The sequence below is a fragment of the Cardiocondyla obscurior genome, linkage group LG18 (genome assembly GCF_019399895.1).
Source record: "Cardiocondyla obscurior isolate alpha-2009 linkage group LG18, Cobs3.1, whole genome shotgun sequence".
NCBI classification, from domain to species: Eukaryota; Metazoa; Arthropoda; class Insecta; order Hymenoptera; family Formicidae; genus Cardiocondyla; species Cardiocondyla obscurior.
The window spans coordinates 2,730,646-2,747,858 of NC_091881.1; the positions used below are offsets into that span (position 1 = coordinate 2,730,646).

At 37.9% G+C, this 17,213-nt stretch overlaps 1 protein-coding gene across 2 annotated transcripts; it reads left to right on the top strand.

Moving 5' to 3' along the window:
• Positions 1-223: 223 nt before the first annotated feature.
• On the top strand, positions 224-17,098 carry LOC139109495 (solute carrier organic anion transporter family member 3A1-like). 2 transcript variants are annotated; one of them, XM_070668589.1, is made up of 15 exons: positions 224-366; positions 468-1,006; positions 7,960-8,454; positions 8,977-9,030; positions 9,335-9,440; positions 10,049-10,265; positions 10,362-10,505; positions 10,632-10,847; positions 10,938-11,045; positions 11,147-11,380; positions 11,479-12,021; positions 12,107-12,296; positions 12,358-12,546; positions 12,652-12,803; positions 12,866-17,098. In XM_070668589.1, exons 3-15 carry the CDS (start codon positions 8,036-8,038, stop codon positions 13,156-13,158), a joined length of 2,865 nt encoding a protein of 954 aa, XP_070524690.1. In that variant the 5' UTR covers positions 224-366; positions 468-1,006; positions 7,960-8,035; the 3' UTR covers positions 13,159-17,098. The 2 variants fall into 2 exon arrangements, with proteins under 2 accessions (XP_070524690.1, XP_070524691.1); XM_070668590.1 differs by lacking the exons at positions 224-366; positions 468-1,006 and adding an exon at positions 2,557-3,421.
• Positions 17,099-17,213: the final 115 nt, after the last annotated feature.

A 17,213-nucleotide genomic window follows, 5' to 3' on the forward strand; every position in this document is an offset into this window, starting at 1 on the left:
TGGTCGAGGTAGCTGCTCGCGATATTCGTGTCTCTAAAATTTCACTACTCTTTCTAATCCAGTTGTAATCCGACCCGCGCTTAGGTATCGTTAATCTCGCTTAAGGTTTGCAGCCTATTGGAATCTATAAGCTTTCCGTCTTTTTATATTAATTTTTGTTTTTATTTCAGGTGTCATCCTTCTGGATCGGTGTTTGTCTAATCTCATAAAAAAGGATCGTCGTAAGTCTGCTCACGGGCGATCTCGAGACTGTATTTAAAAGGCCATAGAAACGACTGCACGGAGTCTTAAGATCTTAAGAACTTGAAACGATCTGGGACTGTAAGCTCGGACTATAAATAGCCGGCGTTAGAAAGACTGATAAAGGTAAGATGAACGTGACAGCCAGCATTTCTCTCTCTTTCTTTCCCCTTTCGCCTTCTTCCCTTCTCCCCTGTTTTCGATGATCACACGTTTGAACGTAGCAGGGTTGAAGCAGCGCATCTTCACGGGAGAGCCGTGGTATCGGAACAGCTGACGACACCTGACCGCGATTAACAGCAACAACAGCTGACAATAATCACAGCTGACACGGAGTATAGCGACATCGGACGGTATCGGGAGGCACCGGGCGGGTACCAGGCGACGGTGGAGGCGCCAGGCGGCGGCGCGTCAAGCGCATGCTTGAGTTCCTCGATGGTCTGGCAAAAACACAGCTGGTCTACGGTCCTCGAAGCGAGCTGACGTTCGTAGCGGCTATCAATGTGATATCCACGAATTCGCCACCGACCTGTCGGAGCCGAGGGCCCAGGCTCGCGCGAGCGTGCGGGCAAGCAGCACGTATTGGACCGTCGATCGCGCGACTGTCACCCGTAGTGAACGGCGTCCGCCCGATGTAGCCCATCGACGTAGCCCGATGTAGCTTGGAGAACGGAGACGCGTGCTACCACGAGGATCCTTTCCTGGGCTCGACCTCGCCTCGCTGGGATACGCTGGACGGAGTGTCCCACCTCGACGCGCCCATATCGTGAGTCTCGCATTTAACCTACGTAGACGTAGATCACGCGCCTTGTCCCTGAGGAGTCTCGCTTCTCCTAACCTTACGCACTGTCGCCTGCAAGATTCGGGTCGCGCGTGACGCGAAATCCCGTTTCGCCGAGCACCGTCCCGGGAGCTTAGCGGCCCCCTGCATCGAAATCGCTCGAAAAGTCGCCGCGCGTCAGCGGGCCTCTTCGTCAAATCTCCGCATCGCGCGATTCCACGCCGTTCTCTCGCTTCCGTCTTTCTACAGAGCTGCTACCCCGCGCTCCGCGAAACCGCCGTTTTCCATGATCTCGCCACGGGCGTACGCGAAGCGCGATACGAGCGTAATTTTTTTTTTTTTCCGCTCTCGTCTTATCTCTATTTGACCTGAGCGAGCTGCTCTTTTTCTCTCAGACGAGCGAGCCGCGCGATTTCCATTTATGTCATTACCTTGAACCGTCGTGTTCGTTTTCGTTATCATTTTTTGTTCATTTTTGCTTATTTTCACTTGTAAGAAGGTGACGAAAGAAGTTAGAACCATTCTCTTGACGTAGGCGAAATAAGAGAATGGTCCGTGCTACTTGAATTTTCCAAATTAAGAGAGATATTCTAGAGTGACCCTCAAGTAGCACGCTATTCTGGCCACTCTTCCTCTTTGCTCGTAGCTCGGTATCTAATACGTTGAAAGAATTTGTTTTCACGATAAGTCAGACATTAAGAAACGTTAATATAAAAAATTTTGACGTTTTAGAACGGTGTTACGTTGTGTTTCAATAGAGCAGTTTTGTACGGACGTTATTTCTGTATCAATTTGCTCATTATTATAGACGGTGGAACGATAATTTTCTGAAAGCTCGTGAATTTTTAGAAGTCTATTACGAATCTGGTCGTTTTATTTTAGTTTCATGGCCGTATGAAAATAAAATAAATATTAATATTAATTTAAAGTTTCCGTGGCATATCAGATAATTGCGTGTGCTCGGTTCAATCAACGAGAATTCAATGATGGAAAAAACACGCTAAAAATAATATTCTCGGTGGGAGGGAATATTACTCGCACGTATACGTATATCGTGTATCACGTCGGCTTTGTATGCAAAGTACAACCTCTCTTGGATCGTTCTAGCTTTTAATTGTAATGTCAATTAGCATAGACAGTTGACCGAAGCAGTCATCCGTTAGATTAACGCGCACAGGGAATTAATTGATCTCTTTGCAGTAGTACTTTGACGTATAATTCTGATGTATTTTTATTATATAAGGAAAAGGAGTCTGTTACGTCTAGGTTCGATATTTTCACTCGTGCAAATTAATTGCGTTTAGTTATTATTATTTTTTTAAATGTAATTATGTTTAAATTAATTTATTTTTACGTATATTAATTTTTTAATATATTCATTCAATATGTATCCAACTTCTTCTTATAATACGCGATTGGACGTGTTTATTTGGCGAGTAAGCGAGCATCGACGTGATAAACTCGTTCGGGCTGTCGATTTCGGGAGAACAAAAATCCTCCTATTGACCTCCCCTTTTTTAAAACGCGCCTTCGAAAGTTACGACTATTAAAATTGAAAGTCACGTATCGTTGGTGCGTTTCTTGATTTCAAGTAGCCGTTTCGTTATCGCGACAGTTACGTAATGCATTTCTCTCAGACGAGCGTGAACCGTGTTGCGTTTCTTAATGCGGGTGTTGAAAAAAAGAAAAATTGGGCGTATCAGTTACACACGGTTCCTACCAGCTGGGTAAAGAGACGTGTCGCCCTGAGGCGACGTCGGGACGGCATCGCGGCAGGGAATCGTTCTGTTTAAATAAATATCGAACGGCAAGGGATTTCGAGGCGCATCTGCGGCAGAATCCGTAGCGAGAAAGAAACTGACGTTTGACGGCAATATAAAATTGATATGAAACGTATGATGGATGATGTCACACGGTCCTCGCATCTATCTGGCGTCAAAAGTCATTGCGCCATCCCTCTCTATCTCCCTTGATTAGATTAAATTTAATTAAATCGTTTCGGAGCGCGCAATAAGAATTCCTCTCGTTTACTTCTTATTGCAATATTGCAGTCGAAGTGGTTCGCACACGTGTTTGCTGAAGTGCAAATTAGCGCGAAAAACAACCGTCTCTTTGTTTTTGCGCGACCGAGAGATGAAGGAGACCGGGTCTCCGCTATCGGGCGCTCTTCGTTGTAATTTTATGTGCTTTATAATTTTCGCCGCTACTGACACGAATGACGAGACCTGGATAAATTCCGCGCCGGCAGATGTAAATTTAATAATTAGATTCGTGCGTTCTCTGCACGAGGGCTTTCTATACGTGTGTCGCACCCACGCGTCGTAGGCTTTATTTGTCTTTATTCGAGTCCTGCCTGCGAAGTGACTACAGGGAATCTAATTGACGTTTGTGGAACTCGAGGTAACGATTCAAAGTTATTAATAATAATTTCTGCGTCCTTCTGTTTGCATTCCCGTAGAAATTTCAGTCCAGTTTGAAATTAATTAACCAATTTATTTGTTATAAGTTGTACGTTTTACGAACGCGTTCGTGCTCGTTTTTCGTTAACATATACATGCGAATATGTGCGTTTTGTAATGTGACGGATCCGGTCGGCACGTAATTTTGCCTGGCACGATCGGGCATAACCATCAGGAATTATAACAGCATTATATAGATCGCTTTGGATACCATCCAAGGATATCGAAGTTCCTTTATATATACTTTAGAAAAGGTAGAACTTAAATTGATTATGATGAACTCCGAGATTCGGTAAAGAGGTAGCGAAAGAAAATTTCTTAGTGAGGAATGAGGGAAATGAGGGTGAGAGTAAGGATTTTGCTGAATCACACTTGAACATCAGTCTTTGCAAAAGATCCAGCGTTGTCAGCGATGCGTTAGTAAAAGCGTGAAATATAAAACTGAGGGCTTTTACCGAATTAGAAAATATCTCTGATGGAATTTCAGAGACCTAAAGCTCTGTTCGCGAGGAGTCGGTGTAACAAAAAGTAACAGAAGTTTTGATCGAAAACGATATAAAACCTGAGTGGGACAAAGCATGCAAGTACACGTGTTAGTCATCGTTATAGCATTAACTTATATAACTTGTAGTGTCGCGTCAGATTTTTCTGCATTGCAGTACATATTTATATTGTATCTGTAATACCTATTTTTACGTACGCAGGTAGAAAGAGAGGAGATGATGGAAAGAAAACTTGACGGAATAGTAATAGAACAATTGCTTACATCGGTTTCATTAATTATTTTTATTTATTTTTTTATTTTTTACAAATCGTGAGGTGACAAAAATTTGAACGTACAATGTTATTTATGTATGCCTTTCTTACGTTACGCCTACTCTTGTCAGTAAACTGTATTATACGTACAAATGTGAGTGAGCTCGGAACGTAAAATATGGAAACATGAAATATGGACAACCCGCCTAAAGAAAAGAAATTTATTCATCTTGAAATGTAAGGCACGTTATGCTCAGATCCAGCTGATCCGAGCTGCCTGGATTCTCGTTTTTATATACGGCCAACAATCTACTGTCACGAAGGTGGGCGGTGCGATTCTCATAAGCGCGTGTATATGGCATTGTGCAACGATGAAGGTGGTGGTGATGCGGACTTTTACGCGATCTAATATCCATGGTATCGCCCAATAGAACTCGGCAATGCGAGATACGTGTTCTTCTATAATTCCAGCGCGAATTTGCAATAGCGGGTTAGCGTCGCCGTACAAATATCCGCGACACAGTTAGCTCGCTCCCAATTACTTGACGAGCGTCTTGGAAATGATCGGAGATCTTTGTCGGTTCCGTGGAAATTTGTATTTTCCGCGAAAATGAATGGGAATCGAACGTACCAACGTTGAAACGGGGGAAAAAAAAATCGAAATATCGCGCTGCAGTATCATGCGGTCTGCGGACCTCAGGCTCGCTAGGGTGAAAGGGTGAAAGGGTGACCTAGTGGCCGAGCTCCGCGCACGAGAAACTCGAAGACCTGCTTGCACGCGAGGGACCGTTCGATCTGGGCGCGAGGATGGATGGATTCCTCGGCGGTTTAGGCCGTATCACCACCGAGGGATGGGTCGGCTTTGGTCATATCTGCTAGTTTGCCGTTCGATCGATTTGCGAGCGAAACGAAGCGCACCGCAACATTCATTTCCGCATTCGTGCATCCGGATGTGCGGAAATGAGCCGTGCGCTGCCGCGTGGGATGACCATTAAATGTAAGAATTTATCATGGTCGATTATTACCAATTTTTTCGCCTTTAATTAATTAAAGAATTACCCCGTAAATTAATTTTTTTTTTTTGTAAATTCTAATATGTCGCAGACGATATTTGATTACTGAAATTGATAAAATTATCGAATGTAGTTTTACTTAAATTTCTTGTATTCTCGGTGCAAAAATTTATTAACTCGTACATTATGGGAAAAAAAAGGGAAATAAAAATAAAATAAAAAAATTGCCGATGATTTATGCCGTGCGACGTTCGCAAGCTGTTAGTGAATTCAAAGAAACGAGCGGTTCAGAATAAATGAATGAATGAATGATTGAAAATTGTCGTCTAACGGTGCATGCTCTAGTTCATTGCTCCTTGGTGTGGCTCTGGCGATTCTATGCTTCGCAATTCGGTGTACTGAGGAGTTTGCGATCATATAAATGACTCATCCATTAGTCATCGAATAAAGCGATTGGCGATCACGTGGCGATGTGTGTTTAATGAAACTTTTTATCGAGCCGAGCGTTCTCGAAGGATTGCAAAACCAGCAGAGGGACTGTAGTTAAGAATCAATTTTGTTAAGAATAAAATTAGTGCTCTCCGTAATTCATGATTCTACAAAATGATATGCTGACTTCACACGTGCACAGACACACGCGTAAACACTATCGCCAGGAAATTAGATTGGCAATAAGCACTTAAGTAAGTTCTCGTGTTCGTTTAGGATCAATAATGACTTCATCGGGACTTTTTTTTTTTTTCCTGAAGTGAAAACGCCTTGGTTTCGCACGTGGCAAATGTCGCACAGATGTTATCAGCGCTGAAACGAGTAGTCTGTTCGAGTATTAAATTTATTCGATTGATCAGTTATCTAAATGAGTTTTTCAAATTATTTTTCGCGATATTCGAATACCGTTAACGTCATTTATTATTACTTTTTCTTTCTTTTTTTTTACGGGTGATAAATATGCGAGATTTTTTCATTGTAAATCAATCGTAACTGTTTTCTACTTCATCGGTTATATATCACGAATGCATTCAGGAAGCTTGCTGAAGGATAAAAGAATGAGATAACAAAACTGCGGAAACACGTACAATTGCGGACGTATTGCGGGTTCGTTTGTTAGGACAAAACGAAGTCTTTCGTCTTTTTAGCATGGAGAAATAACTAGAATAAAAAATAAAAAAAATTAAAAAATAGGAAAAGATTCACGTTCCTGATAAATCCGCGCACATGTGTGCGCGCGGATCTTGAACAGAGCTGATCTCTCTAGAGTCAACATCGGCTCGTCTCTCTTCCCATTGAATTCTCCAGCTGGGTCCTTCCGATACCGGTTCAATTAATCAGGGTCTTTCGATACCTTGCGCTCTGCCAGTCGGAAATGCTAAAAGTCGCACCTACCGCGAATCGATCGCCAAGCCCGTGTCTATATAAACAATTTAGTATGACGTGATTTACGATAACGAATCGCTAGCATCGCGCCGCCGTATCCCTGACTTTGAATTCGTCGCCGATCTACGCTATATCCGGTCGTGTCCCTTCAATTTTTCAACGGCAGAAAATCAAGGACGCACGCGGTCGATAATCTAAAAAAAACATGAGAAAATAGCGGGCGTTTGCACGCTTGAGTTCGCCCCGCGACGAGCGGAGTAGGACACCGGTGATTACATCGTCAAACAATCGATATACCCGGCTTACATCTGATCGTCGAACGTAACTTGACGCACGACATTCCTCGATATTGCCCCGCGGCCGCGGAGGCAATTCATACATTTTGGTGTACTGGTATTTTTATATTATTTTGTAAGTTCTTCTGGTATCAGGCGCGAGACTACCTGAGACGGAACTTGCGAGATGTGCGTCGAGTTTTATCACCTCGAGCATTTTTATTTACGAGCGATAACGAAATCCACAATGAACGATAAGGCACGCGGACGCGGAGTAACGTTGGTCGTAAGAGAAATCGAGCGAGACTCGTCGAGCCTAATTATTCGCAGATGTTGCGCACTTTGTTCGAATTTTCGACAGGTGATTTTTGCCTTTTTTTTTTTTTTCCTTTCCTCAAGCGACGATTAAACTCTTTAAGTTTCTCAGAAGCGTGTCAGGCTTACGCAATCGCGAGCTCGTAATCGCTTTAGAGCGTGTAGCGGAGAGAATGACAGATTATCTAATAGAAAAGTGAAAGATCGAATCCGTTTCCTCTTTTCTCATCGGAGCCTAGTTTCACTGAGACGGGCTGAATTGCGACACGTGTCCGCATCTCGTGAAGTCCGGACGTCATGGAAAACGCGTGTAATTTATATATATGTATATCGTCTGGACCGGTCGTTGATTCGCGGTGTATGCGCGACAAGTATATCGCGCGTGTAATCGCGGCAAATACAGTTACTCTCTGGTTATCGCCGCTATAAAGATGATACCGAGTTTCCTGGCAGAAGCACCGTTTCGCCCCCCATTGCCGAATAGCCCTGACCTTTACGAAAGTGGGTTCGTTGAACCGTTAAAATCTCGAGATAACATCTCAATTCGGTATTTTACGTCTTTATGAAGCGTCTCGGTCGAATCACCTTTGTTCCCGAGTGCCCCGTTTCCCTCGAGAGCGCATCCGACGGTCTGAATTACGAATAGAAAAGAGAAGCAAGCATCGAAAGAGTCGGCGCGTCGCTGGTTAAGCACCTCGCGTTGCTAATAATGAAGCGCATGATGAGTAATTTAATGTACGTTTCAGGTAACAATGCCATCGGTGAACTCGTAATATTCGGAGCGACGTAAGGAACCAAGGGGAAGAGATAAATGACAGAGAAATGGCGTCCACCAGTGTACCAGGGCACAAGAGGAACGGTTCCAGCTCGAGTATGTTCGCGCACAAACGCACCGGGTCGGGGGGTGGTTTTGTCGCTTACAAGCGACCCGAGAGCGGCCACAGACGTGCCGAGAGTATATCCAGTGCCTTTGGCCACAAACGATCTGAAAGTGGCCACAAGAGGAACGAAAGCGGCGGCGGCGGTTTTGGCCATAAGAGGTCCGAGTCCGGTAGCAATTATCACGCCGGGCATCGGCGAAACGAGAGTATGTACGCGATGACGGGCCTCTACGCGGAGAGCACCGGCACTGGTACCGACGATAATGCGGATCCACTGCAGGCGACCGCCGGCAGACTGACTCACGACACCGTAATAAGGTGTCACAGTAGGAATCCGAGCTCTGGCCTTGTGGATCATAGGTAAGGCTTCGCCGAAGGGCACGGCGATTATCTTACCCGAGTACATTAACCGCGTTAGCCCTTCAGTGAAATCAATCATTTTCCTGCAAATGCCATAAACGAGACGTAATTACGATTTAATCGCACAGAACCGCGAAAGACAGCTTGTTGGAAAGTGAGAGCAGTGCTGACCATGACACATTTAGCCGTCAAATACCTCACCTTTTTTTTTTTTTTACCTATATGCTTTTTTCATTCGAAAATCTAGTCGAACTGGTAAATGAAATATATACGCGTTGTATAACCAGAAAAGATTGACGTAGCGTTGGCATATTTGCTGTACCTTTAACACTTGAGGGGAAAAAAGGAAAAAAAAAGAGATAATATACTTCTGTCAGTTTTTAATTTTAAATGAATTTCGGTTTTAATTAATTCCTTTTATCACATATGATCTAACTTGACGTGATTAATTAACATTGAATTTATAAATATCGCGCATAATTTAATTTTCAGCTTTATTTACCTTGTTCTTTTATTTTTCAGAGATTTTATTATCAAGTGTCACAGCAGAAATCCCAGTGCTTCGATAGTAGACAGGTAATGTTAATCTATCGTATATTTCTTTATCTATTTTTTATCATCATTATATGTATATTACGCGGTACTTATCTCAAAGAAACGGCAATTGTAATAAGCCGCATTCTTTTTTCTTTCTTTTAATGTGGTCAACGATACTCAATTTGCATAGATCACATTATAGTCTTTCTCTTTTATTCGCCGCGCATGATTCAGCTTTTCTTTCTGAACTCAATATTTAAACAATATTTATCTCTTGTAATTACTCATTGTCCTGTTATATTTTTTTTAATGTTCTTTTTCTTTGTTCTCCTTGAATATTCAGGGCGGAGAAGGAGAGGGCGCAGACTCCACCATTTAATCCAGACTCCAAGGACTGTGGGATTTTAAGTTGTAGGCCGGCCTTTATTCAAAGATTTGCTGGAATAAAGGTACGCATACGTGTACACGCGCACACATATATTTATGTGTGTATCTATGTATGCACACCCACGCAGACTGTGCGTATTTTTCAAGAATAACTGCTAAATGTGAACAAATTTTACAGCGGTAGTATGAAAGCATTTCTCACACGTTAAATTGTAGTGAGCAATGAGCAAGCGATGCGGTGAACGCGAACGTACAAAGCAGGCCTTGTGTGATTCATCGCGCGTATTCAAAAGGACGTGCAGTCCGTCCTGTTAAAACTGTACACGAAGTACACAGAAATATCGATTACAAATCATTGATACGGTATCTCGTGTGAATACACATGTGCGTACATCACTTGATTTGACGCGAAATGAAGAGATTTATGGTCGATGGAACATTTCTGCATTTTACAATTTTTTTTATATGCGCGCAAAGTGTTATTACAAAAATATTCGTGTGCATACATATGACATTTGTACAGTTTTTTATTTTTATTCTTTTTGTTTAAATATAACTCTGTTGATTACGATTGCATTTTTCAGATATTGCAATCTAATCTAATAAAGTAATAAATATAATAATAAAAAAAAAATATTTTGTGTCACTCAAACATGTGTAATGATTTCAGGTGTTCGTATTTCTCCTGTCGTTCCTCGTTACGTTACAACAAGCACTTAGCTCAGGTTACATCAATTCTGTGATAACAACCATAGAAAAAAGGTTTGAGATCCCGTCCAGTCTTTCGGGCCTCATTGCGAGCTCTTACGAAATCGGCAATGTTATCACTGTCATTTTTGTCAGCTATCTCGGCAGTCGCAGACATATACCCGTATGGATAGCGATAGGTATAATCTCCGTTTTATTTACTCTTTCGTTTTTATGCCTACGCAAGTCTAATATTGGCTAGATATAAATTTTAACGCATATTTTATATCTTTCAGGTGCAGTGATAATGGGATTGGGATCAATGATCTTTATGGTGCCACATTTCACAGCAGAACCGAACTTGACGACAACGGCGAACCATTCCAGTTCGGATAATATCTGTCGCGGAGTATCATTACGCGAACAAGATATGGGTTTAGGTAAGTATTCATTATTTTACCGATTTATGTTTTCAATTTTAATATACGTATAATATATATTAATAATGTAAAAAAAAAACGTAAAGAAAAAAAAACTAAGATTTATTAATTCGAAAATTTGTCTAGGTCGGCTTTCATCTGGATTATCCTCACCTCCTTTAGCACCGCATAATAATTTGAGAGGAGACAATTGTATACAAGGATCTCCTTCTACAGCCGGACCTGTCATGTTATTCGTACTTGCTCAGTTACTACTAGGATGCGGTGGTTCTCCTTTGTTCACTCTTGGTACTACGTACATAGACGATCATGTAAGACCAGAAAGTGCGTCTTTATATATCGGTGCGTTTTTATTTATTTTACTCTTTATGCTCAATATTAAATATAAAACTGTTTAAATAATGCATTTATGATTTTTGCTTAATCTTTTAGGTTGTATGTACAGTATGGCAGCCTTTGGACCAGTTTTAGGTTTTCTTCTCGGAGCATATCTTTTATCATTTCATATGGACTCATTTTCTGGAACGATTATAAGTATTGGTAGGTAAAATATTTTTCGACATTTTTTTTATTGCAAATTTATTTTGTAATTTTTATTTATCTTACATAAATTTACAAATTTACTCATTAAATTGAAACAGATCCTGGAGATCATAGGTGGGTTGGTATGTGGTGGGGCGGATTTCTACTCTGTGGACTGCTTCTCATTCTAGTAGCAATACCTTTCTTTAGTTTTCCTAAAACTCTGCAACGTGAAAAAGAGAAAATACGAATTATAGAAAAAAATAAACAAATAACACAAAAAGATAAAGAACACTCGAAAGAACCTAAAAGAGAGACGATTGATGATAGTGGTTATGGCAAGGATGTTAAAGGTAATGATTTGTCTGTTATTTTAATTCTTAAAAAATTATTGTTAAATTTATATGACGTAAAAATGAGAGATTGATATTAAATTTTATATTTTTTGCAGATATTCCTCGAAGTATGTGGAGACTTGTTTGCAATCCAGTTTACGTTGTAACATGTTTAGGAGCATGCATGGAATTGGTGATTGTGTCTGGTTTTGTGGTATTTTTGCCCAAGTACCTCGAAACACAGTTCAGCTTGGGAAAAAGTCAGGCCAGTATTTTTACTGGTTCTGTCGCTATACCAGGCGCCTGCATCGGAATTTTCTTTGGTGGATGTATGCTCAAACGTTTAGAACTAAGGCCGAAGGGTGCAGTGCAATTTGTTCTTGTCTCAAATATGATTTGCCTGGTGTGTTACGGTCTGTTATTTTTCCTCGGCTGCGAGAACGTAAAGATGGCTGGGACCACTATTCCATATTTTAACAGTAGTTCAAAGGGCCCTGAACCTTTTCAAGTCAATCTCACTGCCGCATGCAACTTTGGTTGTGAATGTCGAATGACAGATGTGGAGCCGGTTTGTGGAAATAATGGTCTGACTTATTTTAGTCCGTGTCATGCAGGTTGCACTGCCTTCAGCTCTAAATCGAATTTTACAAATTGCGCATGTAAGTTTCGTGTTATATACTTGAGGTAATATTTGTACATTATCTCTTACAGAGAAGTATTAAATTTTTATTTAATTTGTTTCAGGTATACATGGCAATTTAACTATGTTACCACCGGCTGCTCCGGAGTTTGCAGAAGTTACTGTCGTACCCGTAGCAACCGCAGGTCCTTGTACTTCACCGTGTAGAACCATATTTCCATTTTTAATTCTTTTGTTTTTTATGACATTTATTGTCGCCGTAACTCAAATGCCTTTGCTCATGATAGTATTACGGTAAGTGAACATTTTTACATATTATACAGACGAATTAAATACTAATCCAACTTTTAAATAGGTCCGTTTCTGAAGAAGAACGATCTTTTGCTTTGGGCATGCAGTTTGTAATTTTCCGATTATTTGGTTACATACCGGCACCGATATTATTTGGTAATTTAATTGACTCCACGTGTTTATTATGGAAAAGCACTTGTGGGGAAAAAGGAGGTCGATGTTTGCTCTATGATATTGAACAATTCAGATACAGGTTAGTTTTTTTTAATATATATAAAATATGTTTAAAGCGATTATTTTATATAAAATATGTTTAAAGTGATTTTATGCAAATAATTTTGTTGCGCGATTATATTAGGTACGTCGGTTTGTGTGCTGGGATAAAAATTTTAGCTTTGGCGTTATTTTTAATTGATTGGTGGCTTGTAAGAAGGAGAAGACAAATGGAAGATCATCCCCCATCTTTCACTGTCAATGAATTTGTAGGATCAATCATCAGTTTAGATAAACGTAAGTAATTAAAATAATTGTGTGTATCTTAACTATCGATGTGATAATAATTTATGCTGTAGTGTTTGAAGAGAAACCGCATCAAAATTTTGGAGATGGAGATGCAACTCTGCCAAATTCCGAAATTGCAACGCCATCGTCTATTTCGTCGCCTACAGAACCTACAAAGTCAACGAATCTCGAAGAAACAGGATCTTCAAATCAAACGCAAGATTCAGTGGAAACGACAAGTCGGTCAAAGAATCCTGAAGTTAAGGTTTCCGATACGAGGCAAGCATCACTTGTTTTACAAGAGCCAGATGTCGAGATCAAACCATCAAGTGGTATGATAGAAAATCATAATCTAAATGTTTAATGTTTATTTTATGTTAGATATTGTAGAAATAAATACATCAAATTGATGATATATAAATTTGTGACAAATTATACATGCTCACTAATCAATTATATCTGAATAATACAGACTCACATATCCACACATGTACATACATGGTTTATTTCTTCTATATTAAAAAAGAAGAAAAAGAATACATATTATAATACTTATAGAAAGAAAATAATAATTTTCTATAATTCACATTGCTAAAAAGTGTAAAAAAAAATGTGAATTTATTTATATTCTCCTTTATCTTGTACGTACGATATGTAGTGGTTATATGTGTATATACATAACTATTATTTATTATTCAAGTAATTTGTCACAAATTTATCAAAATTATCTGAGTTGATTACTTTTAGGAAATACCATTAGACCGTAAATTTTTACAGCAATCATGTATATGTCAATAAGTAGATGAATAAGTGTAGTTCATTTCAGACGTACAACCGAGATTATATCATTCATGGCACATTTAGATTTATACTGTTACTACGTATATTGTTAATGAGAATAGATATATGTAAAAAAAGATAAATATATGCGCGAATATAACGTATAAAAAAATTTCTATTGTCCGAACGGAAACGCGATAAGTAAGCCTTGCGCGGTTGCAAGAAAAGGCCAACATAACGACGAAATTGTAAATATAAAAATTCCTGCCTTAAGAAACACAAGACTAGACAAATGTATATTTAAAAGCATAAACTAAGTATCAGAATTAACGATCTATACAATATTACTAGTACAGAGCAAAAGTTACAATTTATTTTATAACTAAAAGAAATAGGTTTTTCGAAATATAGTCAATTTAGCGTAGTAAGATGTCTATAAAGGACAATGTAACAAATTGTGAGTAATCTCATTGAACAACGCATTGTTTCATATTTAAATTCATATTTTTCTGTAGGTAGGTGCAATCGTAAAATTGCACTCCGCAAATGATCTCTGTTTTCTCTTCTTTTATTCTTCAATTTAGTCAACTATTTTACAATCTATCAATAGAAGATTCATAGAAAGTAATATTTCAGGAAACTAGTAAGTCATTTTACACACACTTACACACATACACATTAATATCTTATACGATACAAACGAGCTTCCAAGCAACGAAATAATGCTTTTATTTGCAGTGGCTCGGCAAATTAATCGGATAAATAAGTTTCTTATTATTTATTTTAAATTTTGGCTTTACGCAAACAGCTTATTTTATATTATATAAGAAGTCTATTTGCTTTGTACCTGAAAGCATCTTGAAAGATCAATTTTGATGTTTAAAAAAAAAAAAAAAAAAAAAAAAGAAAAATTAGATATTCTCAGGTGTAAAATTCTTGAAAAATAGAGATAATTTTAATTTAACTTAAAATAAAAAATTTTAAGAAATGAATATTATTGTTATTTGAGATTATAATAGAGACGGAAGCATTGTTTTACTATACTTGCATTCATCAATCAAATATTTAAAAAAGTACTGAGCCACAAAACAGAATTAACATATAACTAATTGCTTTTCGTGCATAAGTTGGTTGATCAATTGGAATAATATGTAGCTATTCATTACCTTATAGCTCCAATGGTAAAGGTACTAAATAGATCTGCATACGCCTGTAGAAAAATAGTTTTAGTTTCACATAATTTTATTATTTCTTCGTTTGGCTCGCCACTGTCAATTTTTCAAATTGTAATACACCATATGCTATATTTTAGAGGAATATTTCAAGATTAATGTATACTTCATCAAAGTCGACCGTTCGCACCAGTTTTTCGAGACAGCGGTGTGATCTCTCCGTAATACATATTGATATATTAATTAAATAATTATATATATCTACTTTGTGATATAAACTTCTTCCGAACGGTAACCTTTGAAGAAGACCGTAGAAAATAATAACAAGTGCTGTGAATAGTGGGAAAATACACATGTTAAATCAAATTTAATTCAATTTACACGCCGATGAAAAGAGATAGTGACGAATACGCCGGATCTTATTCTAAGCGATTTTATTGTAAATAATTAATGGTTATGATTAATAATTTATATTGAAAAAACATCTCTTTGAAAGAGAAATGTGTGTTACATCGTAATGTAATATTATTTACGAGGTTGCCATTATAAAACGATATTTCTGACTTCTATGCATACTGGCAAAATGAGAAAAGGAAGGTGAATGGCGCATAATCAGTTTTAAAGGATTTATCGATACGCATATCATACATAATTTATGCGTAGCTCATTCTTACGGACTTTCAATACTGTTTGTTACTTAAATACTTTTGTAAGAATTTTTCCCCTATACACATTGTGTTTTCTTTTTAAGTAAAAATACGACATTAATCATATACTTATCTACAATTATTGAATTTTTAGCTGCATTTTTTTTGTTTTTTTTTTTCTATTATATTATTTAGTCTCGCAGTTAGTTTTGCAACTAATAATCGCTTGCCGTAATTATTACTATTATTATTATTACTATCATCCTTAATAGAATATTATTATTAATATCGCTACTGCGCAATCATTTTCAATACTGGTATGAGAATTCTCGCTCTAATAGATTTATATTATTTTTGATTTTACAAAAAACGCTCGGTTTGCTCGATTCGATCCAATTGTTATTATGCTCAATAAACTTATTACATGTATTACATTCCAAAGTAAGCAGTAAGTAAAAGAAACTGTTAAGAAAAATATATATATATTTGCATGCGTGTACGTGTAATTGCGTATTTGTGCGTTTGTAGCCAATTAACGAAAGAAAACGAGCGAGAATCCATAAAGAAAGGATAAGGGAGAACGGGACGGAGCGAATGAGTATTCATACATTAGAAATTATATATTTAGACAAAAATTGTTATGTATATACGTATACATATATATATACTATATGTATGTATATATATGTATGTATATGTGTATGATTATTATATAATATAAGCTGCTTGTAGATGTAATGTATTTTTTGTAGGGACCATAATGAATTATAACGTTACATATAAGTATCAATGAGAGATACAAGCAACTAAATATTAACAACTGGTTCTGTTAAACTTCTGAAAACAATGTGAGATCGATCGTGCAATCGAGAAATAATGAAAAAGGCAAAAAAAAAAGATTGTGAGAAATAAATGTTATCGTTTACGTTTCTCTATAATAAATCGCCGTCTAATGATTAACGAGTAAAATAATGTGACTTTCGTAAAACAATAAAGCGCCAAAACGATATAAAGCGCAGAATATCAGATAATAAATATGCGAAAGAAACATTGGAAATTGAAATCGAATAAACTATAATTTTTTCTACTTTAGAACGTACGAATCGAATTATCTCGAGTCGAGATACGCCTTAAACATAGAAAGGTTAAATGTCGTTCATTCAAAAAGCAATTATAATTTTTCGATAACATTAAGTGTCAATGTTACAAAAAAAAAAAAAAGAAGAGGAGAGATTATTAATAAGAATGGGCGTATGAATATTTTATAATTGTAAAGGTTTCGGTAGTGCGAGGGAAAAAGTAACTGATTATTAAGTTGCGGTTTATTTTTGTATTCTAATCTTTGGAGATATGTAAAACTTGAATGGCGTTGTATTTTTAAGCAACTTTCGGTTATTTATAAATTTCGTTCCCTTGTTAAACAAGCCATATGTCTCGCGTATGGACTTTGAGAAGCTGAGATTAAGTAAACGGAACAATTGCCTGGAGAATGCGATAAGAATCGACCAGTCAGTTGAATGCGGAAGAAGTTACGGCTTTTGTAAGTCAAGCTTTTGTTTCGACTCGAGAGAATAGAGATAATAATCGTGACGGATGGAGGATTGAAAATTGCCTCTTACGTGACTCACACGAGCCTAATTTTTTGGAAGACACAAACGAACAGTGTATTTACAATGAATAAACGTTTTGAAAACTGTTACTGTAAGTCTGAGTTTGATCGCTTAAAAATCTCGTGAGAGTTAATGCGCAAAATTATAATTCTTAAATGTTAATTTCACAGAAAGAGCAATAGTTTATTCAATGTTTCATGCATACGTGCT